This window comes from Colletotrichum destructivum, chromosome 7, assembly GCF_034447905.1.
Source record: "Colletotrichum destructivum chromosome 7, complete sequence".
NCBI lineage: Eukaryota > Fungi > Ascomycota > Sordariomycetes > Glomerellales > Glomerellaceae > Colletotrichum > Colletotrichum destructivum.
The window spans coordinates 2,778,824-2,803,967 of record NC_085902.1 but is presented as its reverse complement, the minus strand read 5'-3'; the positions used below and the strand labels follow the sequence as shown (position 1 = coordinate 2,803,967).

General features: G+C 55.7%; 6 protein-coding genes across 6 annotated transcripts; 4 read left to right on the top strand and 2 right to left on the bottom strand.

Annotated features, from left to right (window-relative positions):
• Positions 1-2,561: 2,561 nt before the first annotated feature.
• Positions 2,562-4,101, top strand: CDEST_11392 (Putative pectate lyase, pectin lyase/virulence factor). The gene is made up of 3 exons (XM_062927548.1): positions 2,562-3,198; positions 3,267-3,459; positions 3,567-4,101. Exons 1-3 carry the CDS (start codon positions 2,632-2,634, stop codon positions 3,932-3,934), a joined length of 1,128 nt encoding a protein of 375 aa, XP_062783599.1. The 5' UTR covers positions 2,562-2,631; the 3' UTR covers positions 3,935-4,101.
• Positions 4,102-6,031: 1,930 nt separating this feature from the next.
• CDEST_11391 (uncharacterized protein) lies at positions 6,032-7,290 on the bottom strand. Its single transcript, XM_062927547.1, has one exon. It carries the CDS (start codon positions 7,275-7,277, stop codon positions 6,171-6,173), a length of 1,107 nt encoding a protein of 368 aa, XP_062783598.1. The 5' UTR covers positions 7,278-7,290; the 3' UTR covers positions 6,032-6,170.
• A 514-nt stretch (positions 7,291-7,804) lies between these two features.
• CDEST_11390 (Putative carbohydrate-binding WSC) lies at positions 7,805-9,208 on the bottom strand. Its single transcript, XM_062927546.1, has 2 exons — positions 8,588-9,208; positions 7,805-8,522 (listed from the first exon to the last, which is right to left on the bottom strand). Exons 1-2 carry the CDS (start codon positions 9,022-9,024, stop codon positions 8,168-8,170), a joined length of 792 nt encoding a protein of 263 aa, XP_062783597.1. The 5' UTR covers positions 9,025-9,208; the 3' UTR covers positions 7,805-8,167.
• A 1,077-nt stretch (positions 9,209-10,285) lies between these two features.
• CDEST_11389 (Putative Knr4/Smi1-like domain-containing protein) lies at positions 10,286-12,475 on the top strand (the record flags this gene model as incomplete). Its single annotated transcript, XM_062927545.1, has 1 exon — positions 10,286-12,475. Exon 1 carries the CDS (start codon positions 10,445-10,447, stop codon positions 12,473-12,475), a length of 2,031 nt encoding a protein of 676 aa, XP_062783596.1. The 5' UTR covers positions 10,286-10,444.
• Positions 12,476-17,885: 5,410 nt separating this feature from the next.
• Positions 17,886-18,362, top strand: CDEST_11388 (uncharacterized protein; the record flags this gene model as incomplete). Its single annotated transcript, XM_062927544.1, has 2 exons — positions 17,886-17,902; positions 18,008-18,362. The coding sequence occupies 2 exons, from the start codon at positions 17,886-17,888 to the stop codon at positions 18,360-18,362; spliced, it is 372 nt and encodes a 123-aa protein (XP_062783595.1).
• A 753-nt stretch (positions 18,363-19,115) lies between these two features.
• On the top strand, positions 19,116-25,020 carry CDEST_11387 (Putative AAA+ ATPase domain, CDR ABC transporter, ABC-2 type transporter, transmembrane). Its single transcript, XM_062927543.1, has 2 exons — positions 19,116-24,484; positions 24,540-25,020. The coding sequence occupies exons 1-2, from the start codon at positions 20,045-20,047 to the stop codon at positions 24,567-24,569; spliced, it is 4,470 nt and encodes a 1,489-aa protein (XP_062783594.1). The 5' UTR covers positions 19,116-20,044; the 3' UTR covers positions 24,570-25,020.
• The last annotated feature ends 124 nt before the right edge of the window (positions 25,021-25,144 follow it).

Below are 25,144 nucleotides of genomic sequence, written 5' to 3'. Positions count from 1 at the left end.
CCCAGGATTGCGATGATTTGCCTTACACCTGTTGAAATAACTCGTGGACCCTCCCAGGTAACTCTATTCATGCTCAAACAACACAAAAGGTCCTTTTATATCTTAGCCATATTGCGTCCTGATCCGATAAACAACCTGCCCCCGGTCGTCGTACGGCGATGTCGTCAGAGAGCCCACCGGGTCGTCCTCAGCTCAGTTCCCCGAGTGGTAGCCGACACCTTCGCCAAATGACGATCAGCGCCCGGAGCGCGCATCAAACGGAGTGCGGGTATGTTTGACTGTGCTGTACTCCGTAGTCCAGGAAAGGCCGTAGAAGTTCTGCCCGTGAATCGCGCTGCTGACAAGAGGAGAGCCCCCCCCCCCCCCCCCTCCGATCATCTCCGGGCACGAAATCAGTCTCCAAGGGCCTTGGCGGCAGTTAAATTGACTTTCGGGATGCGCAATTACAAAACACACGGGCTTCCGCATGCGCGATGCGCGGTAGAGTTTGTTCGCTTTGCGGGGCGGACACACACTTTATCGACCCAAGTTTTGATCTGAGACCCCCGGGACAGATCCCTGTATCTGCTGTAAAAACAGGCTGTGCAGACCGCTTAATCAAAAGGCCGTTGACCAACGTTTTATCCGTCCCTTGCTGCTGTGTAATAATAGTGGTGCAAAACATACCGGAAGCACGAAAACTCGGTTTCTCAGTGCACAAATCTACCGGGGACGTTGATGAGTAGGACGTTGAATTCCTGCGGCCAAGTGTCTCGGCCCAGAAAATTTGCCTGATTCTATCGCTTACGATGTAGTCGAAGCTCAAGTCACTAAACACAGCACAGAGTAGGTTGAGTTGTTGTTGTTGTTGTTAACGTCGTCTTGGCGTCCTTGGCAAAATGTTTCTTAAAGACTCTAATACAACTAACTAACTCCAAGACGTGTGTGGCAGATTTCCTTTGGCAGGGGAATGCAAGTCTTGCAACCACGGACTTTTCCCTATTTGCACATAGTGTGTTGCTCTCGCCAACGGCCTCCAGGACAGCCCCAGGGGACCACGAGAATTTGCAACATGTCAACACTCCCTCGGGACGATGACGCAGCTTAATTTCTTTCACTTTCGAACTTGTGTCTGCTAATCTCAGTCGGCAACAATGCGTCAGCCGACGAGGAAATTACACCACGCCTGTTGCATGTGTTGTTGTTGCCAAGTCAATTTGGATATGGCGGCGGTCTCAAAACACCTCCTAATCGAGAGACACATAATGCAGCGTTTTCAGTGTCACTGTCCTGTGGTGAATAACAACAACAACAACAACAACCAGGTAGTTCTCGCCTGACTGGTGGTGCGGCATCCCACCGAACGGGCCTTACCTCCTATTCATTGCAACGGCTCAGGGGAGAAGGGGCTTCCTGGTTACATTATACCGCCCCCCCCCCCCCCCCCCCCCCCGCATGGGACACCATAAGACTTTTCCATACCCAAAAGAAGCCGGCCAACGACGAGCGGCTGAGAACTCAACCGGCTCCCGCAGCTGGACCGAGAACTCCGTACAAGCGCATGTTACGTTGCCTTGGCGAGCAAGCGTTCACCCAGCCGTTCCCTGCCGAGTCGGCGGGTTCCGAGAGCAGTTTCAATTTCGGACAGACAGGTAGCCCACCTCGGACACACTCATGTAGCCCCGGGATCTTGTTGATGAGGGCTCATGTGTCATGTAGGGCAATAAATAGCAACCAACTGCCGTGCTGGCTTTTTCTCTGGGGGCTCCATCACGTCCCTAGCTTCCTTGTTCTGAGCCCTTCCAAAGGCAGAGTGACGGAGAATCTCGTGATATGGACGTCGTATGTTGATCCAGGCCCCTGGATTGGTTTTGATTCGGGTGGTGGGGGGCTCGTCTCCGCTGCGGGAGGTAAGGGGGTGGTGGACTCCGCCGTGGTCGGAAAGTGAGCGATGGGTGGGCGGGATTCTTCGATGCCCTTCAACACGGACTGGGATGGGACGCGTTTGCAGTCTCTGAGAGGCCCATCAGCTCGTCCACAGCCCGGGATGGGACTCGCGTGGCAGGTTAGGGTGGACCTGGCAGAATCAATGTCACACAGCACGTTCTCCGTCTTACGTCGATCGAGCTTTACATTGATTAGGTCTGTGCCATGAATTTCCCGGCCCAGTCGCCGGGGGCACCCCCACATCAGGGATGACGCTGCGGACGACAACCATCACTGCCTCATCCGGCATTCGTTGGTTCTCGCCTGGAGCTCTGTCTGTGGAGAGGCAGAGCCCCGTCATATCCCCTAGTGTGGTCCACGGTGTTGTCTAGTCTACACCATCCCGTACGCGCCTGCATGGCTAAGGGCCGGCGTTGCAACGACCGCGCGGCCAGCTCATACCGGGAATGTTGATAGGAGGAGGTTGAAGGAGACTAAATGGATTAGATGGATGGATGCATGGATGGATGCATGGATGGATTCACACACTGGCTCGAGAGGACCCAGTTTCCAAGGAGCCTCTGGATGGTATAACAACTCGCTCCGCCGCACACTCTTTCCTGACCGACCGTCCTCTTGGTGTTTTTCATTCCGCAGTCACTCTTTCTTTTTCCCATTCGTTCATCTTCTTTCCAGTTTTTTGTTTTCCGAGAAAGTAAATAAACCATGTTTGCCAAGTCCTTCCTTCTGGCCGCTGCGGCCCTCGTCCAGCACGCCGCTGCCGCCTCCGCCGTCTCCGGCACCCCTGAGGGGTTCGCCTCCGGCGTCACGGGCGGCGGCTCGGCCACGGCCGTCACCCCCACCACCAATGACGAGCTGGTCTCGTACCTCGGCGACAGCGAGGCCCGCGTCATCCTCCTGACCAAGACGTTCGACTTCACCGACTCCGAGGGCACCGCTACCGAGACCGGATGCGCGCCCTGGGGCACTGGCTCGGCGTGCCAGCTCGCCATCAACAAGGACAAGTGGTGCGACAACTACCAGGCCGACGCGCCCACCGTCTCCGTCACGTACAACAAGGCCGGCCTCAACCCCATCAAGGTCGCCTCCAACAAGTCCATCGTCGGCTCCGGCTCCAAGGGCGTCATCGTCGGCAAGGGCCTGCGGATCGCCGGCGCCAAGAACGTCATCATCCAGAACATCAAGATCGAGAACATCAACCCCAAGTACGTCTGGGGCGGTGATGCCATCACCCTCGACACCACCGATAACGTCTGGATCGACCACGTTACCGTAAGTCCATGTGAAGCACCTCTTCACAACCTTGTTGCGTATCTCTGACAAGTCTCTCTCTTTTCCAGACCTCCAAGATCGGCCGCCAGCACCTTGTCCTCGGCACCTCCGCCTCAGGCAAGGTGACCGTCTCCAACTGCGACTTTGACGGTGAGAGCGAGTTCTCCGCCACCTGCGACGGCTACCACTACTGGACCGCCTACTTCGCCGGCTCGAACGACCAGATCACCTTTAAGAACAACTACGTCCACCACTTCTCTGGTGAGTAGACCCCCTTCCCGCCACGTACACACACACACACACACACACACACACACACACACACACACATCTTGTTTTCTGTGCGGCAACACTAACCTCGTTTCCAGGCCGCTCCCCCAAGGTGAACGGTAACTCCTTCGTCCACGCCATCAACAACTACTGGGCCGAGACTTCGGGCCACGCCTTCGAGGTCGACGAGGGCGGCTACGTTCTCGCCGAGGGCAACGTCTTCAACGGCATCTCCACCGTCCTCGAATCCGGCGGCGCCGGCGCCACCCTCGCCATCACCTCCTCCAACGCCGCCCAGTGCGAGTCCAAGCTCGGCCGCGCCTGCCAGGCCAACAGCCTCACCAGCTCGGGCAAATTCGACGGCTCCGACACCAGCGTCCTGTCCAAGTTCGGCTCCGCCGACATCCCCGACGCCGTCGCCGCCTCTTCCGTCTCCAGCAGCGCCGCCGGCTTCGGCAAGATCTAAAGTCGCCTCTCGACTTTTTAGTCCCCGCTGACACGACGGTTGGTGTCCGCTCTGTTGAGGAACCCAACCTTCGTGGGTCGTGATCTTGTCCGGGGCAGTGGGCTCAGTGCGCGGCTTGTGATCCGCTCTTCGTTCTGTAGATACCTTATTCTCTTCACAGCATGTACAAATGCAAAACATTTCTTGGAAACAAAAACAAAAACACCTCCCTTGTCGATATTGAAAAGTCTCGCAGCCGTTTGATGTTACATTTCGAAAGAGCCGCGTTCCGTAACCCTCCCGGCTAATCCCCCCCGCGCATGACAGGGGCTGTCCATGAGTACGACTCAGGGTGTGAGCGGGCTCGTTCCCGACACTGGACAGGCTATCCGAGCTAGCTTCGCAGTCATGATGATCGGGGCTCGTGCGCTGCTTTGCCCATTTGGTAGGCGTCGTCAACCTGAAATACAACGTGTTGACCTAGAGGCATGCCGCAATTGTGCGTCCGGTTGCTGACTCGGTGAAACAATGCAAGGGCCCAGTCGTTTGCTACAGATTGTAGTCGAATTAGCTGACGAGCTCTAAAGGTAGATGGGACTCTGGAAGCTGTACTGCAACTTTTCAACTCGTCTATATACTGTAAGAATATGCTAGCAGCCGTAGCAGGTTTGTCGCCAGTTAATTACCGCATATGCACCTTCATTCCTCCGGCGTCTCAGAGCCGTTGCCGACTCCGACTTGGCTCTTGTCGTCCTCGGTAACTCGGCCGACGATGATCCACAGTCCGGGATATGGCTCAGTGTCAGCTGGACCTTACTCTGTTGGTTTGAGCCAAACCATTCGCCGTAAAAGTCTATAAACGATCCTGTTTAAAGGCGCAAAGTATAGGCTCTTCAGCAGACTCTTTCGAGGTCCGATGTGATTCTAAATAGCCCCCAGTGTCCGCGTCCAGTCGGCGACAAACCTCAGCATCTTCAGACGCCTGGTCGTTGACGGGGAAGCATAGCGCGGTTTCCATGTTCGCTCCGTCCCTATCATCGCGGGCCGTGAAAGCCCATGCAGGTTCATTGGCTCCTTTTTCCCAATATCTCATACGGCCCTTTAGACTCGCCGCTCAAAGTCGAGGAGAATCGGCGCACTCTCGCGTTGGACAACGTCTTCTCGAACATGCGTGCTGACTTTGCAGTTAGAGTAGATGTTCCATCTCGCGGGGTAGATCTTCCACTTTTTTGGACACTCGGGTTCAACGAAGAAGCTGTACGACTATGCAAACGCCCTATCGGCCCCGGAGACTGGAAGAAATATCGGCTCTCTGATGCAGTAGGACAAATCCAGAGAGACCGCGCGAGGTCATCTTGATCCGACGTCGGCCGCAAGTCTCAGAGCACTTTCCTGGTGCGATGTCAGTGTATCGACATCTTTCCAAGCATCTACAAAAAACCGCAACTGGGGCTTTCCGGTGTTCTGATCGACGGTCACGGGATTTACAAAGGGGCATGGGCTCAAGCCCGTGTTTGACTATCATCGAGTTGACCGCTCGGAGATCTTCGAATCAGTGGAGAGTTCCAGTCTGCCGTCCCCCAGGGAACACCCTGAACGCAGACACTTGCGGTCCTCGTCGTGCTCAAGTATGTCCCGGAAAGCATCGATCAGGCAGTAATAGCCCTAGTTCTGACCAAAGTCTTCATCACCCCTAAGCATGGCGGCCCACGGGACGTCCATCGGGGCGGACGTGTCCGACTTTGAGAAATAGCCACATGTGGTGGGTGCGGCGGGGAAAGCAAATGCATCGTACTTGACGGTACGCAAGACTGCCTCTATTTACTCGGTGGTGATAGTGATGCGGGGCCAGAATACAAACGCGCTGTAAGACGGTGGCAGAAGTCGAGCCATTATTGAAGGTCTGACAGCGTAAGGGAGACACAAGATGGAATGCAAATGGCTATTGGCAAGTATCAGGATATGAGGCGTAGTTGTGTTTGCAAAACAAAGTCAACAGCCTAGAACCAGAATAATACGCTTTTAACTAAAATGACAAAACATCACGATGCCTAATTCTGACGCTTTGATCCTTTGTAATTGATCCATGATTGTCTTTGCAGACGCCGAGGCCTCTCCTTTTGTGTGGTGACTACTCTGTGATCTTCTAACCCTAATTCTCGTATCTTTTCTATGAATATGGAAATATCGCAATTAGCGGCTAGTTCTTATGTGACTGTCTATTGCTACTGGTGTGAGGGGCTTGAATAATAGACTGTCAATCCTCCGCATGTGTTGATGTTGATGTTGGTGTTGGTGTTGGTGTTGGTGTCGACCCTCTGCTTGTCTGTTTATACATCGCCTTGAGAGTAGTTTCCGCCTCGGCGCCTCTCCAACGTCTGCCATCTAAATGCCTCAGACATAACTGTCTGCCGTCGCCGGGATAAAACAGCCAGCAACCCCATCTCGCCCACATGCCCTGTTCCTTCATCTGCGTTCTCGCGCGGTGCCCGATCGTGTCTTCGATGAAGGCGCCCCTTGGTATTGCCAGCCGCGTCGGGAAAACCCGGGACAGATAGTGTTGCGTCGAGGCGATATGCGGTTTGTCGTGCCAGAAGAACATGGGTGTCAGCGGCACCTTGGTCCCGGGGTACGAGTGTGAGGTGAAGTCGTTCTTGAGCTTGGCAGTCAACGCCCGCAAGTGCGCAAAGTCTTGCACGTGAGCCGTCTCGGCGTACTGAAGCATCCGCACCGATGCGAGGCAGATGTACTTCACGGGCCCCTCTCCATTCGCATCGTTGCTTTTCATGACGTCCAGTATCGGTGCCACGGGTATGTCGTGGACGAGCGTCCAGTCGTGCTGGTGGATCCACACGTATGGCGTCGTCGTTATCCTCAGAGCCGTTCGCACAGCCAATCCGAAGCCCAGCCTCTCCGATGGCTCGATGAAGGAAACTTGGAAATCTTGCGTCCGGCTCAACGTATATGTCGCCATGTTTGTAGTGGCGGATGCCGTTCTGCCATTGTAGCCGTATTCGGCTTCGCCTTGCTCCTGAACCAACCCTTCCTTGATGTCAGGACGATGCCCGTACGCCCCCAAGACAAGATCTTTGACATTGTCTTTGTATTTTCGAAAATCTTCGGCCCCTTCCTCTGTAACTTGGCCCTTCTTTAACCTAGAAACTTCACCTATGCGCTCAAAGGTGTCGAGAACAACGATGATGCGACACGCCAGGAGGTCGCCGCAGTGGAGGCGGATGGACTGGAACACCGCGTCCAGGAGCTCTGTTGAAGGGGCCGAGGGTGTCGGCGACGTCGTTATGACTAGAGTCAATAGATCTGATACCGGTACCGGTGTTGGCGGTGCAGGGCAGGAGGACGACATGGCTCAGCGTTGATCCCCAGATTTAGTTGCTCGTGAGTGAAAGTGGAAATATTTTGCAAGCAGAGTCAGTCATGTCATTTGAGGTACGTACCTATTCGGAGTTAAGCGACGCCGAAGTGGAGTCCATCCCGATAAATCGAGATCCGGCCGGCGCCGGCGAACAAAGTTGGATTCCATCCAATCTGACAAGCTGTTTTCGGCAATTTCAGAAGAAGAACAGAAAAAGGTCGTGTAGATTACCATTTCTAGTCTTGTTTTAGGTTCTCTCTAGAGCAAAATAGCAATGACTATCCATTGTATAAGGCAAGCATTAATCCATCGACAACAAATCCCGGGCCGGGACATATAACCCTGACCCCGGAGACCCATTTTGTCTGGCCCGCCGCACCCGCTAGAAAAAAAAGTCACCCCAAACGCACCGATGGCAAAGTTTCAAAAAGAATGACCAGCCTGGGGGTCGAACCCAGAATCTCCTGATGCTCTACTGAATCGTAGTCAGACGCCTTGCCATTGGGCCAACCGGCCAAGGTTGTTTGGATCCATTGCTGGATATTGAGAAGACCGTCGTTATTGACATTTATAAAGCAACGCATTTCTGTCCATCTGATCTCATCACAACATCCCACAAGAGCTAGACAACAACTCCTGAACCCTCCCAAGAGGACGGATAAGCACCCAAGCCATCGCGTTGCGTTTTGATTTCCCATTAATCCGATCGTCTATCCAGGGTATTTGCGTGAACCGTCCTTTTGTAAAGTCTTTCCAGAACTCCAGGGCCGTGTGCCGACATAACTCCAACAATTCAGGCGACAGTCATTACAGTCGCAAAGCGAAACCTCTTCATAGCCCTTCCAGCTCCAAAGCTGTGGCATTCAACTTCTCTTGTCGTCTCAAGTCGCCTTCTTCTTCCACGCGCTCAAGAAGAAGTATCCGCCGCAGATTTCCGACGTCTGCGCGCCGTTGCAGTGCATGTCGCAGTTCCACGCCGGCGCGGCCGTCTCTGGCGGCGTGCTGGAGCAGTAGCACTGGTCCCCGAACTGGGTGCCGAAGTACTCGTAGTCGGCGCACGCGGCCGCGCACAGCCGGTTCGTCTGGTTGTCGATGAGCGTGTACTTGTCCGGGAACGCGCGGTCCGCGCTGTCCAGGTAACACCCGATGTACTCCCAGTTGGCGACCTCGACCCACGTCGTTGTCGCCGCTGGCGCCGCTGTCGTCGACGTGGCGTTGGTGTCCGGTTGTGTGGTTCTACAGTTGATACGACTGTCAGCCTGCCGCAGGGTCCTACGATACAAGCAAGAGAAAAAACCCACTGTGTCGCTGCGACGTTCTTGAGTTCCAGTATCCGCGCGTCCTGCCTCGCAATCATGTTGCCAAAGACGCCAGCGACGACGCAGAGGACAGCGAGCAAGAAACCCAGTATACACCATAGCACGAACACCGCCTTGCCCACACCACATATCCTCCTCTTCTGTGTGACGGGCTCGATGGGCTGACCCCCTGAGGTGGGCACCTGGCTGTACTGCTTGTACTGGTGGTATTGCGGCCCGCCAACGATCTTGTCCGACGAGGACTCCGGGACAGGGTGCAGCCCATTCTCGACATACGACGACGCATCGCTGGGCTGGCTGTGCTCCATCCTCTGCCCGAACGAAGGATCCATCTCGTATTCTTCTTCGTGGCGTCGGATATCCGTCAACCACTCTGGTGGGTTGGTAGCAAGCAACGACTTCTGTTCCAGAGGATGCATCCACGTACCGGAAGAGCCTGGTTAGTTGATTCGCAGGGGTACCGCAGTGAGGTGGTGGTGGTGGTTATGAGAGAATGCCAGATGCGTGGAAAGGTACTCGATCAGAGAAAAAGGGTCAGGGACGCCAAACCAGACGAGGATAGCTTCTTATGAACTGCCGCAAAGCCCCCATGCATGAGCACGGCTGGGGCCAGGCAACCAAATCGCGAAGCAAGGGTTGCGAACAACATCCATATCTGGGCATCCGCCCCTGTTCAACGCCTGCAAAGCTACCCACCAGGGAGGGGACCAATTGCAGCCCCGTCTCAAGCGCGAGAGCTGGGGGAGCGATATTAGGATCTCGCATTGCGCGCACCAGCCCCCGGCTGTTTGAGCTGCTTGCTGGCCCACCAAGGACTACCGTCAAGCGCTACAGCCTGCCGGGCTCGAAGGTGGCAAGTCAAGGACCGGGCCACCCACGATGTATCCGTATTCCTTCCTGTATGAGGAGCGAGGAGGATGGCGTCAACTCTGCCGCCTTTCCCAACCAGCCTTACGGGGGGCGGCTCTTGGCGACTAAACCCTTTTGGAACGGTTCATTTGCCAAGTCGCCGACTAGCGGGGTATTTGTGCTGCTCGAAACTCGTGCCTAAAGTGGATTGAGCATCTTGTCTTCCTGCTCCCCCCCTTATTTTACATTGTGCGGAACGCAGCGGAAGGCGTCCTGGTCCTGTAATGACGCCGGCTCTCTGATGGGAGCTGAGCTGAAGCGGTGATCATTGGGTCCTGCGCGGACTTGAGCGCCATGGTTCGTGATCCCACTCGGACATGGACGATCATGAAGCCCTGCCTTCGAAGACTGCCCGCCCCACTTCCAGGTTTTCGCCATTGTCGTAGTGGATGGTCATGAGGATACGGCTCTTGGTGTACCCGACACAAAGGCTTGTCTTTGTCTGGGAGGGTCGGCATGTTGAGGATTTGCAAAGCGTTCGCTGCGGCAGTTGTATTTGCATCGCGGCTCCGCTAAGGTTGGCATCACGAACGCCGGACGCAGGGCGTCGAAGTCTTCAAGCGCTCACGTTGACTTTGCACTGAGACAATAACTGAGGCTATTTCCCTATGTAAGCTTCTAATGCTTCTTCCACTTTTTTGCCTTTTCTTCTGATTGGATGTTCACTTGACGCACTCGCGGATGTTCTCACAAACACGGTAGCGCTTGCATCTCGCTGCATGGCCCATAAGCGCTACCCGCGCCCCGCGAACGCCTCACAAAAGGCCGAGGCTACGGTGCCTCGTTGTTTTTGCTCAACATTTCCCTTCGCCGCATCTCGAACGTTCTGATTTGCGGCAGATCAAATCGATCAGAAGTAACCTGCCAAATAGTCTTCTCTTATCTCACTTGATAGAGCATCATACCCCCTGGTCTGAGAACGACGTCGACATGGACTTCTTTATCCGCCACCTCACTGAACCCACGGCGATCGCCGAAGAGCCGTCCCTCAGCCAGGTCGTGCTACGGGTCCGAGAGACCGCCGTTTGTCTCGCGGTGCTCGGCGAGGTGGAATGCGGCACCCGGCTCTTGAGCATTCTCCACGCGCATGGGGCCCCGCCGTTCGACCTCCGCGAGTACGGGCCGGAGGTCTACACGGCGGACTATGCGCAATGCAAGGCGTTATCCAAGGGGGTGGGAGACCACGACGTCCCCGTGAACTCTCCGCGATCGGACCCGTTCACGAGGATCGTCTTCGCCTTCGCGTGGGAGCACGTCGGGGAGTGGCCGTCATGGGCGAGACCGGGGCCCGGACCCGTTAGGCCGGAGGCGGGGGTCGGTAACGAGACGACGCTAGATGCTTTGGAAAGATATGCCCGGACCCTTGTCTGCAATCGGTTCGCTTGTCCCTGGCGTGAGGATATGGAGACTTTTGAGTTGGCCAAGGGGCTGGCGCTTGGCCAGGCCAACAGGGCGAACCCGCATGGTCCGATACCGATTCGCATGCACGATTTTTGGATGTTGTGGGAGCGTATGCTGGCTCCGTGGCCCATGAATCAGATCGTCAAGGCGACAGGGCGAGTCTTGACGCTCGATCTTGCCGTACGGCTGTTCGGTTCCGGGGGCAACGCAAATAGGGCCGATAATAATGCTGAAAACCGCGAGAGATTTCTTGCCGAAGATCAGACCAAGGAAGAGCTCATCGACGAGTTCGTAGCTGATGATGATTTCGTCAGAGACGAACAAGAGGGTGAAGATGGGGGAAAGGACGAGGATGAGAACAAATCGGACGGAGACTTCGAGGGTGACGAATACAGCATCGAGCCTTGGGGGAGGTGGATCGCCAAACAGCACAACGCACAGGACCAAATGCCGATGCTGGGAAGCATGCGAGCTCTCTGGCGGTACGGGTGGTTCACCGACCCTCAAAAGAACGAGCTCGTCAAAGTCTTGGAGATCGACGCCGCGAAGGTCCGCGACGCCGCCGAGGCGGGCTGCGAGATGCTTATCAGGAGGTTGAGAAACGGTCCAAATCGACCGTACGAAGGGTTCACGATCTCGGAGCTCGTCCGCGAAATCGATACCAACACCCGGTCAAACGCAACATATGCCCCAGACGACGCTCCCGATCGAGAGAGCTTGCTCATCGAGCGCACGGCTCTCGGTCCGGTCGATCTCGATGCGGAAAAGATCTTCAGGCCCGCCACGCTGCTCCGTCACCCACCGCCCTCGCATCAAGACATCTCTGACCTGGAGAAACGGCTCGAGGTAAGCGACCCGTTGCCGGATGATTACAAGGTATTCCTCCGGACGACGGACGGAATGGGGCCAACCTGGTGGAACGGATCCAACCTTCTCCGGCTCCTGGCGCCGATATCCAAAGTAGCCGTCGATGATGGCGATTCTAGTTTCTCGCGAATAGAGCTTGAGCTGCTGCCGGAGGGGGGTCTCGACGGCCCTAACTCTATCAACTGGCCGCTCCTCCGCCGGGCCATCCGCATCAGCGAAGGCGGATATGAGGGGCACCTTTACCTCATCGAGCCCAGGTACGTCGCCGAAGCCAAGGCCGCTTTCTTCAAAGTCTACGACTCAGCTACGGACCACAACAGACGCCTGCTGCTGCGAGAGGTAGAAGAGGTCTACGGGAGCCTCGATGCGTTCCGCGAGCTGAAATGGGGCGTGGTTCTCTATACGCTGTGGTTCAGCGACATGATCCCCTACAAGAGCTTCTCGGCGGCATTGGAGGCCTTCGCGGGAGGTAGCCGAAGAACACCGAAAGAGTGGAACCTCAGTTTCGATCCAAGCACGCGGAAGCTCCTTGGGATATACTACCGGCCGACGGCGGAATGGGATGACAGCAAGGAGGGGAGGCTCGTAAGGATGGGAAAGGGAAACCTACAGGTCTCCGAGAATGGAACTGTATCGATGGGCGACTTGGTGTATCCAGAACTCGGGTTCAACATGCCAATGGTTGATCATTGAGTCAACAAGTGACTCCTACTCCTGGACGGGACCCTTCCCTTGATCTGGACATCAGAGTTCATCGTCGTCTTGCGTTCTGTCACCGTCAACATTCTTGAGTTTCATCCCGAGTGGATTCATCCTTGTATTCAGTCAGCGGTTCGTGAGATGTTTCATTGGGACAGAAACAAATTTTCTCTAGTGCATTCAGACCCCTCGCGCCTCTGTGCATGGTTTCCATTCAACGTCAACACAACGCCTCCTCGCACATACTTCCTACCTTCACAGAGCGTAGGTCTCGTTTACTGTAAGGGTGCTAGGGATCGTTGGCATGTTTCTGTATCTTTTTGTAGTGCCCCATGTCACCGTCGGTTTTGGAGCAGTACGGCATCTCCAGGCCACCTTTCCACTATTCCCTTCCAGCTTGTCCTCCACGCCGTCTTCAGCTCTTATATCTCCAGATTGCCTTTGTACTCCGTGGCTTTGGGTTCTCCTTGTCTTCTTTTTTCTGCCATACACCCATCATTCGAGATCCTGGTGACAAGTTTACTGTTGAATCTGCATACTCCCCAGTAGGGCTACGATCATTGCCTTGATGCCCTTATGTTTCGAATCCACGTAAAAGATTGCCTGGTTTTCCATGAAAATAAGCAGAAGCCCCTGTCAGTTGAAGGAAAGGAGGGGGAAGCAGATTCGTGTAGTAGTTCAATCCATGGATTTTTTTCATACTCGCCAGCTCTTTGCGATTGCAAGGACTTGTCGTAGTCTTTAGGAGCGGTTAGAGCGTCACTTGGATACAATAGCCATTCGGTCACTTTGCCCCTATTTAGAATTTGTCTCCCTTCTATCTGAACACGTTTATTTGTTTGCCGCTTTGTCCTATTGTGCTCAATCATATTCCAACTATCAGCCACCTTTGTTGTTGCATTACACTCTGGACATCGTACGTCGTTGTTTCATTCTCATCATATTTGCCGCTTGTGGTCTGTTTCACAATTATTCCACGCGGCTCCATCGGCAACCCGCGGCTTTTACTCTGCAGCCTCGTGTCTCTCTGTCCTAAGACACAATCTTCCTTGGAAACTATTGCAAGCTTTTTTTCCCTTACCAAGGCGGTTGATACGTGACGGAATGGACAGAAACCTCCATGATGCTTCAGGCACAATCCGGTGTGCCCGCATTGTCGTGAACGCTATGTCCAACAACATTTCGAAGCCTGACACCTCCTTACAAGAATAGTTGTTACTAGCAGACTCAACGCCACACATCACGTCATATGTCCTCCTCATGGCGCTCCTAGCTCACGTGGACCCAAAGATGTAATTCATCGTGGATTCGCACTGTTGAATAGGTATTTGCACGAATACAATGGGACCCCCTCCGGATCGTCCAAGCTTGCAGGTCGACCACCTCCCCTCAGCTTCGTAATTTCAAAATGATTGTGCTCTGCCCAGATTACTTACGAAGAACCATAAGTTTACCAAACTATGTACGTGTCTATCACAAAACCTATCAACTATGGAATACCGCTACGAAGTGAGCGGTCAAGTTAAGAAGAATACGAAATCTTCCTATGGAAACACAATCACAGAGTTTTATGATCAGCACCTGACTGCACAGACATACCAGGACCTTTGATGTTGTAACGATGTAGGCTGGTATCTTTCTGAGAGTCCCTTGCCGGCAGCTATCACCAGACGCAGTTGAACCCGCTCCTACCAATATACTACTGCATTTACCACACCGCGAAACCCTCGTTTTCAGCTGGTTTCATAATAAACCGGTCTTAATCCATCTACGAAAAAGACCTGGTGCAGGCCAAGCCTTTTGTAACTCCGCTCCTGGCTTGCATTGTTTCCTGACCTCGTCCCCCAGCAATGTCTCCACCGCGACAAAACCCGGACGAGAACAAGGGTCCCTCACGAACAAATGCTGCCAGGACGGGAGTCAACGGCTTGCTGAACATAAAGAGCGAGACGGCACGCCCAAGTTGCTTTCGTGGATCGCTTAAGAGAGGTGGCAAAGCGACAACTACCTCACTTCCCGTCCATGCAATCCCCAGTTGCCCATCTTTCCGTCTTCCCATCATCGACTTTGCTTTCTGTGCGAAACACATCCAGAGGCTCGGCTCAGCACAGAACGGAAAATCTCTTCCGTTCTTGCGTTTTGTCACCGCCAACGTCCCCCTGTTGCGAGGGACAGAATTTCTGACCGGGCTCAGTGGCCGTCGCATACTGCGCGAAGGCCAGCCGCCAGGGCATTGCCACGTTGGGCCTTTGAACATGGTCAAGATAGAATTCAAGAGAGCGGGCCTCCCAACTCTATCTCGACCGCCATCAAAAGCCGAATCCGGGTGGAGGTGTCTAACAGGGACGGCCCAGAGTAGAGGTTTTGCTTCAACCTGGTCAACTGTCGGGGACGGTGCCGCAGCAAGGCCCCTGCAGGTAACGTCGAGAAGAAAGCTCCGGTGGTCCCTTGCCGAGTCTGAGATGGATGATTCTCCTCCCCACACACGTCGGATTTACGGGCGGTTCCAGTGCCCGCTCGTGACTGCACTTAGACTTCTGCCAGCTTCGTCCAACCACATGGCCCTTGCAAGGCACATGCGCTGCTGAACTCTCAATGTCCCACGTTTACAGGTACTTACACGCGGATCACGAGGTCAGTCTGAATCGACTTCGGACTGGGGGAGAAACTCCGGCACCCAATGGGAGGGGTTGTCAGGCTCAGACAAGCCAAAGTTTGGGTCGATGTGATGGCCAGGCCGTCAAAGAGATCGCCGGCTACGATCACAGGCCGTGCCATGGCAGGTCGTGTGCTGGGACGGGACGGAGATGCTCCGCCCGGATGATGAAATAGAGTTTGTTGCCGATTTACGACAATGTTTTGGATGGAGGGGTCAGCGTCTTGCCTCTTTCTGAGGGCGACCGATTCGGCACCGGCCGGCGGCCAAAAGATTCGGTCTCACATGAGCAAATGTCACAAAACCACCACGGACCAGCCGCGGTTCCTGTGCGCCAGCGGCGTCCGGGATTATTTCCAGAGTTTCTGAAAGTCTTGCCTTTTTCACTGAGCGGGATCCGGCGGAATAAGGCGGGACTTGCCTGATAGGAGGAGCTTAGGCATGTAAGTGTAGTGCATGCATAGGTCCTCTTGCCGTCGGCAACGACATAACACACCCAATGGCTCTCTCGAGTCGTTGTCAGTTGCCAGGGGTGAGACGATCCCCGATTGACGAGCTCAAACGACAAGCAACTTACCTTCAGGGTCGATCTGAAACTTCAAGCAATGTCAGGGCGTCACTCGATCTGACGCCGCCAGAAAAGCAGCACCGCGAGCGGATTCACGGCTTTGCCTAGGTATGCGTCATCACATTGCTCATCAGGGCAGGGAAGAGAGGTGACGGGAGGCAAAAGTTGGAGGTGGGAGCCGAGCATGGGTGGGCTTTCGCGTCCATGTTTCGTGTCGCGGCAGTTGGAGCCAAGGCGATCAATCACCAGACTGGACGTCGGCGTGTTCACTAATACCATTAGTCCTATTAGTATGCCAGCGATGTGCTCGCGTGCGATACGCGGATTTATCAAGTCACCTGCAGGCGCAGGTTATTTCTGAGTGAGCGAGTTAGTGAGTGAGTGAGACGGACGAGCCTTGTTCTCCCTTTGGTCACAAAGTGTAAATTTTGTCGGCGGGCTTGGCCGGGTGATGGTGACAAGTCTGGTGTCTCCCTGGATGATAGCTTCATTTCAGCCTTGAATAGTCGGGGCGAGACAGCGGCATGAATAACCCGATGGTGTTGATGACTTTGACAATTCTGATGATTCCGATGGTGCTCATAGTTCTGATGTCGCTGTGGCTCCGACGGCCTTGTTTTCTTGTAGTGGGCGGTGCATTACCAAGCCCACCGGAGGGTTTGGCCGGCGGTATCCGGCGGGAGATGCGGCTTAACAGCGGACTTGCGGCGGAGAGGCGTGCGGGAGGGGCGGCGCAGGGGGGGGGGGGGGGGGGGGGGGAGTCTCCGAAGGGGGAGCCGAGACTTCTTAATTGCTCTTACCTATGGCCGATATGTGCGTAATAATGCGTAAGTAAGTAGATACAATAAGCTCACTAATTACACCATGAAGGCCGACGATTGCCCGCGCAACGGTCGAATGCAAGATAAGCTTACCCATATGAGCGAGACCGAGTTTTGAAGGTTTTGACTACACTTGTGAAGCTGACGGTGAGTCATTTAAGGAGCGGGCTTGGCAACGCTCAAAAAGTCCACGACTGGCCGGTATGCTTGATAAGCCGTGGGTGACGACTGAAGCTTAACCGTCAATCAAGAGGAGCGAGGAGGAGATTTGGTGGCAATCTCCAGGGTGAAAGCTCCGTTGCGGCGGACGAAGAGAAGGGTGTTGGAATGCTGTAAGCAGAGGAGAGGGGCGTCCGCGGGAGGCGCTATGTCCACCGACCCATACCCAATCAACAACATTTCTTCTTTTCGATTTGATGTATAACTAACTGTCCGTACGTATGCAGTATACACCAGGTACGGGTACACTAAATTATTCGAAGTGCAGAATGGAGGATCTGGAAGCTTATGTAAGGAAAGAGATGCGGAAGTTCACATTGGGCGCCGTCGTGCTCCGCAGCGCAATTTCGCACAAGAGGCCCCTGTGTGGATAGTGTGAGGTGGTAGGTCTCCGTCGTCGTACAGCGAAAGAGAGGGTCCGGCCCTCGTCAGATCGGCAGGCGAGATGCGAGATAGGGGAGGGATTCATCGACTGGACGGACTGCTGGCCCGAGTCCAGATGAACGAGATTCAAGGAACCTGTGTTTTTTTTTGCTTGTGTTTGCGTTCGTTGGAGAGACGACAGGCCGCGAAACTCGAGTCACTCAAGGAAAGCCGAACCACTCGCGGTTGCAACAGGGCTCGCGATTTGGCTTTAGGGCGTCAGCCGAATAATACTCGCTAGTCCAGAACAAGGCATTGGGGCCTACTTAGCTTAGAGGGGAAGGGAGGAGGGAAGGGGAAGGCGCCCCCTGCCTTGCCGGATGATGACTCGATGCGATCCGCAAGACCCACTTGCCTGACAAAGTTGAGATTTCAACCATTCTGACTGGCCAATCGATGGCCTGACTGGTTGTGTAACACGGGGAAAGACCGAGGGGCAACGGAGACCAGAAGGGGACAAAAAAAAAAAAAAAAAGAATTGCAGAGACAAAGATGCTGCAAAGAAGAAGCACCAAAAAGATTGCCGAAAGCCGGTGCTGAGAGAGAGGTGGGAGAGAACACCCACGCACTGACTTGTACCTGTAGGCTGCGCGGCAGGCAGGCTGCTGCAGCAGTGCTGTCTGCGTGCCGTAACTCAAAAACTAGAGCATTCGACCGCAACTCCAGCGGCGGAAAGTCCGAAGACGATCAGTAACAGGCTGATAAAAGGTAGAAGGAATGACTGACGACGATAAGTAGGTAGGTACTCGTACACCTATCTACCTTACCCAAAGTATCTAGGTACCTAGATATCCGTACAGCAAGTAAAAACCCGGCATCAGGGAAGGAAAGTGGAGAAGGCCACCCTTATTGCCGCCTTTTTACGCCAGCTGCAGTCAACGCGGCGCGACAACGTGCGCTGCAGTACCTAAGTATCCACTGCTGTGGAGCGGGTGGAGCATTTACCCGTCAGCCACTATTTCTCTCCTCCTGTGGTTCTTGTTTTTTATTTGGTTCTATCAGGTACCTTCTTCTAATCAACAAATTCCCAGCGTTTATCCGTTGCTTGCTTGCCTGGCTGCATTGCTCGCTCTCGGAGTTTTGTACGCCTGTCAAGCGTCAACCACCGGCGTTGAATCCCTGAGTTTCAACCGATACTCGTATCCACAATATTTGCCTGTAGTGCGCGCACCCATCCTGCGATGGCCTCCATGACGGACACATAGGATTTAGGCCGATTGATAGTGTTGAGCTACGCTACGTGGTGTATCCGACAGCCCTCGAGTCTCGACCGACGAGATGCCGCCGCCCTTTTTGTCCATGTCACGCACAGAGACGAGACGGCGTTCGACCGAGTCTTTCCCCTTCAAGAGTCTACACGAGACGACACATCATGACGGACTCTTACACACTCGGACGGAGCAGCCGACGACCCCAAGAAAATCTTGCATCCAATTCATCCCATTCATCATTCCATCCCATCTTTTCCATCCCCCTCCTTGCTGACCGCGTCCCCTTCGTCCAAGATGGCAAGGTGCACCACACCTGTCTGTCACGCCGACGCCGCACACTCTCGCCGGTCTGACTCCCCGCCGGATCGACCAAGCTGGCCTCTGTCTAGCCCTTGGTCTGTGACCTTGCAGGTGTATCATGGTCATGGTGGCTCAAGATGGCTCATCCAGCACACGCATGCCGCCAAGAAGTCGAAGGATGATCCACACAGCCGTACCCCCACCACCGCAAAAGCGACATGGTCTGGGTCTCCCCGTCAATTTTACGGCTGCGGACCCTCTCCCCTCCATTGCCGCGTTGGTGCTAGTCACATTTGCACGTTTTTTTTCCTTGCTTTGCTGCCAGTGACCACAAAGAGATATACGGTACCTACATCGCCCACCCGCAAAAGGTGGGAATCCCATGTATTCATCCGTACATGGCTGGCAGAATGCTGTACAGTCAGTTAATCTGCAGTCCACCTTCGTTCCTCTTGGACAAGCGAGACAAGCAACAACTAACTACGGATACTTGGACAAGAGTTTGCAGGGTAGGGTACCCCGTCCACGAGTGCCCGCCGCGGGCTTAAGGCGCCCTACGTCCGGGTCACAAATCCGAGAGTGCGGCTACAATACACCAGGTAAACGTTGTTATTGATCCTTGATTGGTAATACAATTCGTACACCAACATCTCTCATGGCTCCCGAAGTCGATCTGGCGGAGCAACGACGGGGCAGCCAAGCCGTCCTAGAGGGGCCCTCTTTTTTTTTTTTATCCCCCCTAATTACCTTACGAATGGATATCTAGGTAGGTAGGTAGGTAGGTAACTAGCGCTTGGTTTTGTCCGGCTCTCTCAGCAAACAGTCTCTTTTTTCCTTATTTTCTCCTCCGTGTCTCATCGCCTGGACCTATAGTGGTTGTGAGTCGACCTTTGCTCCTCCTTTTTTCTTTTTTTCGGCCGAACGACCGCTCTTTTGGTCCGAAGCACCTCTCTCTCTCTCTCTCGCTCTCCCACAGGTCCTTTTACAACTATTTCATCTCCTTGAAACGGACACATCCCCCGACTCGTTATCTTTCTCTCATCCTCTCGTCCTTCTCTCTCTCTCTTCCTCTTACCTTCGCCCCCCTCCTCCTTCCTCCCTCGGTACACCATCCCCGTACCTCCACTACAACATCTTCGTCTCACCGGCACGGGCCAGCCACCGCCACTTTCCGGCCGTCTGGGATCACGCGTCTTTAATAGCTATTAATACTATTGTTACCACAACTACTCACTTACTACTCAGTACCCGACCTCTCATTCTTCCGCCCGTAATCGCAAAATACTGAAATTCGACAACTGCATCCCCACCACATTCGCAGTGGGCAACAACCAAACGAGACAGACCTCTCAGCCCGACGGTCCAATGGCGGACCAGGAGTTTGAGAAGACGCAGGAGGCCGTCGCCGGAGGCAGCCCTGCCGTCAACGAGAAGAATACGGCAGAGGTGCACCCGGCCCCGCGGTCTTCGACCTCGACCGCCGCCGACGTTTCGGAGAATCAACGAGAGGAGGCCCGCCGCAACAACCCCGATGGCTTTTCCGCAATCCACACCGGTGTCTCGGTCCACCAGGCCGAGGCTGAATTTGCCGAACTGCAGCGCGAGCTGTCCGGCATGTCGCGCGCAAGCAGGGTCAACAGCCGACGCAAGTCTGGTGACGTCGAGAAGGCCGTCACAAATGTCAACTCTACCTCGCCCTCCTCAGACACCGAGGCCGAGCAGTTCGACCTCGAGGCCGTCCTGCGCGGTGGCGTCGAGGCCGAACGCGAGGCCGGCATCCGGCCGAAGCACATTGGCGTCTACTGGGACGGGCTCACCGTCAAGGGCATGGGCGGCACCACCAACTACGTCCAGACCTTCCCTGACGCCTTCGTCAACTTTGTCGACTACGTTACTCCGGTCATGAACCTGCTGGGGCTGAACATGAAGGGCGTCGAGGCCACTCTTTTGGATCACTTCAAGGGTGTATGCAAGCCCGGCGAGATGGTCCTCGTCCTGGGCAAGCCCGGTTCCGGCTGCAGTACATTCCTCAAGACCATCGCCAACTGGCGCGGTGGGTACACCGACGTCTCGGGCGAGGTGCTCTACGGGCCCTTCACCGCCGACGAGTTCAAGCAGTACCGCGGCGAGGCTGTCTACAACCAGGAGGACGACATCCACCACTCCACCCTCACCGTGGAGCAGACCCTCGGCTTCGCTCTCGACACAAAGGTCCCCGCGAAGCGCCCCGCCGGCCTGTCCAAGAACGACTTCAAGAAGCAGGTCATCTCCACCCTGCTCAAGATGTTCAACATTGAGCACACCCGCAACACCGTCGTCGGCGACGCGTTCGTGCGCGGCGTCTCGGGCGGCGAGCGCAAGCGTGTCTCCATCGCCGAGATGATGATCAGCAACGCCTGTGTCCTTTCGTGGGACAACAGCACCCGCGGCCTGGACGCCAGTACGGCCCTCGACTTCGTCAAGTCCCTGCGCGTCCAGACGAACCTGTACCAGACCTCGACATTTGTGTCCCTGTACCAGGCCTCGGAGAACATCTACAACCTCTTCGACAAGGTCATGGTCATCGACGCTGGCAAGCAGGTCTACCTCGGCCCCGCCAAGGAGGCCCGCGCCTACTTCGAGGGCCTCGGTTTCGCGCCCCGCCCCAGACAAACTACCCCTGACTACGTCACCGGCTGCACCGACGAGTTCGAGCGGGAGTACGCCGCCGGCCGCTCGGCAGAGAACGCACCCCACAGCCCCGAATCCCTCGCCGAGGCCTTCAAGACGTCAAAGTATCAGAAGCAGCTCGACAGCGAGATGGAGGAGTACAAGGCCCGCCTCGCGCAGGAGTCGGAGAAGCACGAGGACTTCCAGGTCGCCGTCCACGAGGCGAAGCGCGGCTCCTCCAAGAAGTCGGTCTATGCCGTCGGCTTCCACCTGCAGGTCTGGGCCCTGATGAAGCGTCAGTTCGTCCTCAAACTGCAGGACCGTCTCTCCCTGTTCCTCTCCTGGCTCCGCTCCATCGTCATCGCCATCGTCCTCGGCACCCTGTTCTTCCGTCTCGGCTCGACCTCAGCCAGTGCTTTCAGCAAGGGTGGCCTCATGTTCATCTCGCTTCTGTTCAACGCCTTCCAGGCCTTTTCCGAACTGGCCAGTACCATGACCGGTCGCGCCATCGTCAACAAGCACAAGGCCTACGCCTTCCACCGGCCGTCGGCGTTATGGATCGCCCAAATCATCGTCGATCAGGCCTTTGCGGCGACCCAGATCCTGGTATTCTCCATCATCGTCTACTTCATGTCGGGTCTCGTCCGCGAAGCCGGAGCCTTCTTCACCTTCTACCTAATGATTCTGTCCGGCAACATCGCCATGACGCTATTCTTCCGCATCATTGGCTGCATCAGTCCCGACTTTGACTACGCCATCAAGTTCGCCGTCGTCCTGATTACCTTCTTCGTCGTCACCTCCGGCTACCTTATCCAGTACCAGTCCGAGCACAAGTGGCTCCGTTGGATCTACTGGGTCAACGCGCTTGGTCTCGCCTTCAGCGCCATGATGGAGAACGAGTTCAGCCGTTTGAAGCTCATCTGCTCCGATGAATCGCTCATCCCCTCGGGCCCCGGCTACGGCGACATCAACCACCAGGTATGCACGCTCGCCGGCTCAGAGCCCGGCACGACCACCGTCGACGGCTCAGCCTACATTGCCGCCGGGTTCAGTTACTTCAAGGGCGACCTGTGGCGCAACTGGGGCATCATCTTCTCCCTCATCGTCTTTTTCCTCATCATGAACGTGACTCTCGGAGAGCTCATCAACTTTGGCAACAACGGTAACTCGGCCAAGGTCTACCAGAAGCCCAACGAGGAGCGCAAGAGGCTCAATGAGGCCCTCATCGAGAAGCGGGCGGGCAAGCGCCGCGGTGACAAGCAGGAGGGATCCGACCTGTCCATAAAATCGGAAGCCGTCCTCACGTGGGAGAACCTCAACTACGACGTCCCCGTCCCTGGCGGCACCCGTCGTCTGCTGAACAACGTCTATGGGTACTGTCGCCCTGGCCAGCTCACGGCGCTTATGGGCGCATCCGGTGCTGGCAAGACTACGCTCCTCGACGTGCTCGCGGCCCGCAAGAACATTGGCGTCATCCACGGCGATGTCCTCGTCGACGGCATCAAGCCCGGAAAGCAGTTCCAGCGAAGCACCTCGTACGCCGAGCAGCTCGACCTGCACGACCCGACCCAGACGGTCCGCGAGGCCCTCCGGTTCTCTGCCCTCCTCCGCCAGCCCTATGAGACCCCGATCGCCGAGCGTTACTCGTACGTTGAAGAGATCATCGCGCTGCTGGAGATGGAGCACATCGCCGACTGTATCATCGGATCCCCCGAGTTCGGCCTGACGGTCGAGCAGCGCAAGCGCGTCACCATCGGCGTCGAGCTGGCCGCCAAGCCCGAGCTCCTCCTGTTCCTCGACGAGCCTACCTCTGGTCTCGACAGTCAGAGCGCCTTCAACATTGTGCGCTTCCTCAAGAAGCTGGCGGCCGCCGGCCAGGCCATCCTCTGCACGATCCATCAGCCCAACGCCGCCCTCTTTGAGAACTTTGACCGCTTGCTGCTCCTCCAGCGGGGCGGACGCACCGTCTACTTTGGCGACATTGGCCAGGACGCCATTGTGCTGCGTGACTATCTCAAGGCCCACGGCGCCGTCGCAAGGCCCACGGACAACGTGGCCGAGTACATGCTCGAGGCCATCGGTGCTGGGTCGGCGCCCCGCGTCGGCAACAAGGACTGGGCTGACATCTGGGACGAGAGCGCCGAGCTCGCCAACGTCAAGGAGACGATTAGCCGTCTCAAGGAGGAGCGCGTCGCGGCGGGCCGCACGACGAACCACGACCTCGAGAAGGAGTACGCCAGCCCGCAGTGGCACCAGCTCAAGGTGGTGGTGAAGCGCATGAACCTCAGCTTCTGGCGCAGCCCCAACTACCTCTTCACACGCCTCTTCAACCACGTCGTCGTCGCCCTCATCACGGGTCTCACGTACCTCAACCTCGACCAGAGCCGTAGCTCGCTGCAGTACAAGGTGTTTGTCATGTTCCAGGTCACGGTCCTGCCGGCCCTCATCATCAGCCAGGTCGAGGTCATGTTCCACGTCAAGCGCGCCCTCTTCTTCCGCGAGTCGTCGTCCAAGATGTACAACCCGCTGACTTTTGCGGCCGCCATCACCATCGCCGAGCTGCCCTACTCCATCATGTGCTCCGTCGCCTTCTTCCTGCCTCTGTACTACATGCCGGGCTTCCAGTCCGACTCGTCGCGCGCGGGCTACCAGTTCTTCATGATCCTCATCACTGAGCTCTTCTCCGTATCCCTCGGCCAGGCGCTCGCGTCGCTGACGCCGAGCCCCTTTATCTCGTCGCAGTTCGACCCCTTCATCATGATCACCTTTGCCCTCTTCTGCGGCGTCACGATCCCTGCGCCCCAGATGCCCGGCTTCTGGCGTGCCTGGCTATACCAACTCGATCCCTTTACGCGCCTTATCGGCGGCATGGTTGTCACGGCGCTGCACGACCTCAAGGTGGCCTGCACCAAGGCTGAGTTCAACCCCTTCACGGCGCCGCCGGGCCAGACGTGTGGCGAGTACATGCAGCCCTTTTTCGACAATGGCGGCCCCGGGTACCTCGCCAGCAACGACACGTCGAGCTGCGAGTACTGCGCGTACAAGGTTGGCGACGAGTTCTACCAGCCCCTGGGCCTCGAGTTCAGCAACCGCTGGCGGGATCTCGGCATCTTTGCCGCCTTCGTCGGCAGCAACCTGATCATTCTCTTCATGGCGGTAAGACCCTCTTCCATCCCTTTGCCGATGAGCCCGAGACTAACGAACCTCACAGAGCAAGTTCTTGAACTTTAACCGCAGATAACCGACCGCACCATACCCAGTCCCCGATTTGGACTTTTTTTTTTTCTTTCCTGTTAGTTGTTTTCAAGGCGTTATGTTGGCATCGGTCCCCCCCATCCACCCATCGCAGCCGATGGTACTCGAGACCGTCGCTCGCAGGCTTTTCCAAGTGGGGTCCCGGGGGGAAGCACGAAAAATTCCTGTCTCGTCGTTTGTGGGGAACAATAGAGAATGAGATCTGTAGAGAAGGGCCTTCGTTGCAACGTGGCATGTCATGAGGGAAATGTCCATGAACACGCCCGCATTCATAGAAGTTTACGTAATTTAATAGAAACGGCCAGAAAGAATTCTCAATGGGCCTGGAAATCCCAGTTTGCCATGTCCCAAGCTGCGTGTGAGCTTTTGCTGTCGTGGGTTGTGTTGGTAACCGACCCTCTCTCTCTCTATTCCTCGTAGTAAATCGCGATCGTACCGCCCACGGGTGCAGCAACACGGAATCCGAGGCCACCTACCGAGAAGTGGATGAATCTCAAGGGCGAGCGAGGGAAGAGAGGAAAGAAAGGAGAAGAAGGAACATAAGAGTCACACGTCACGTTG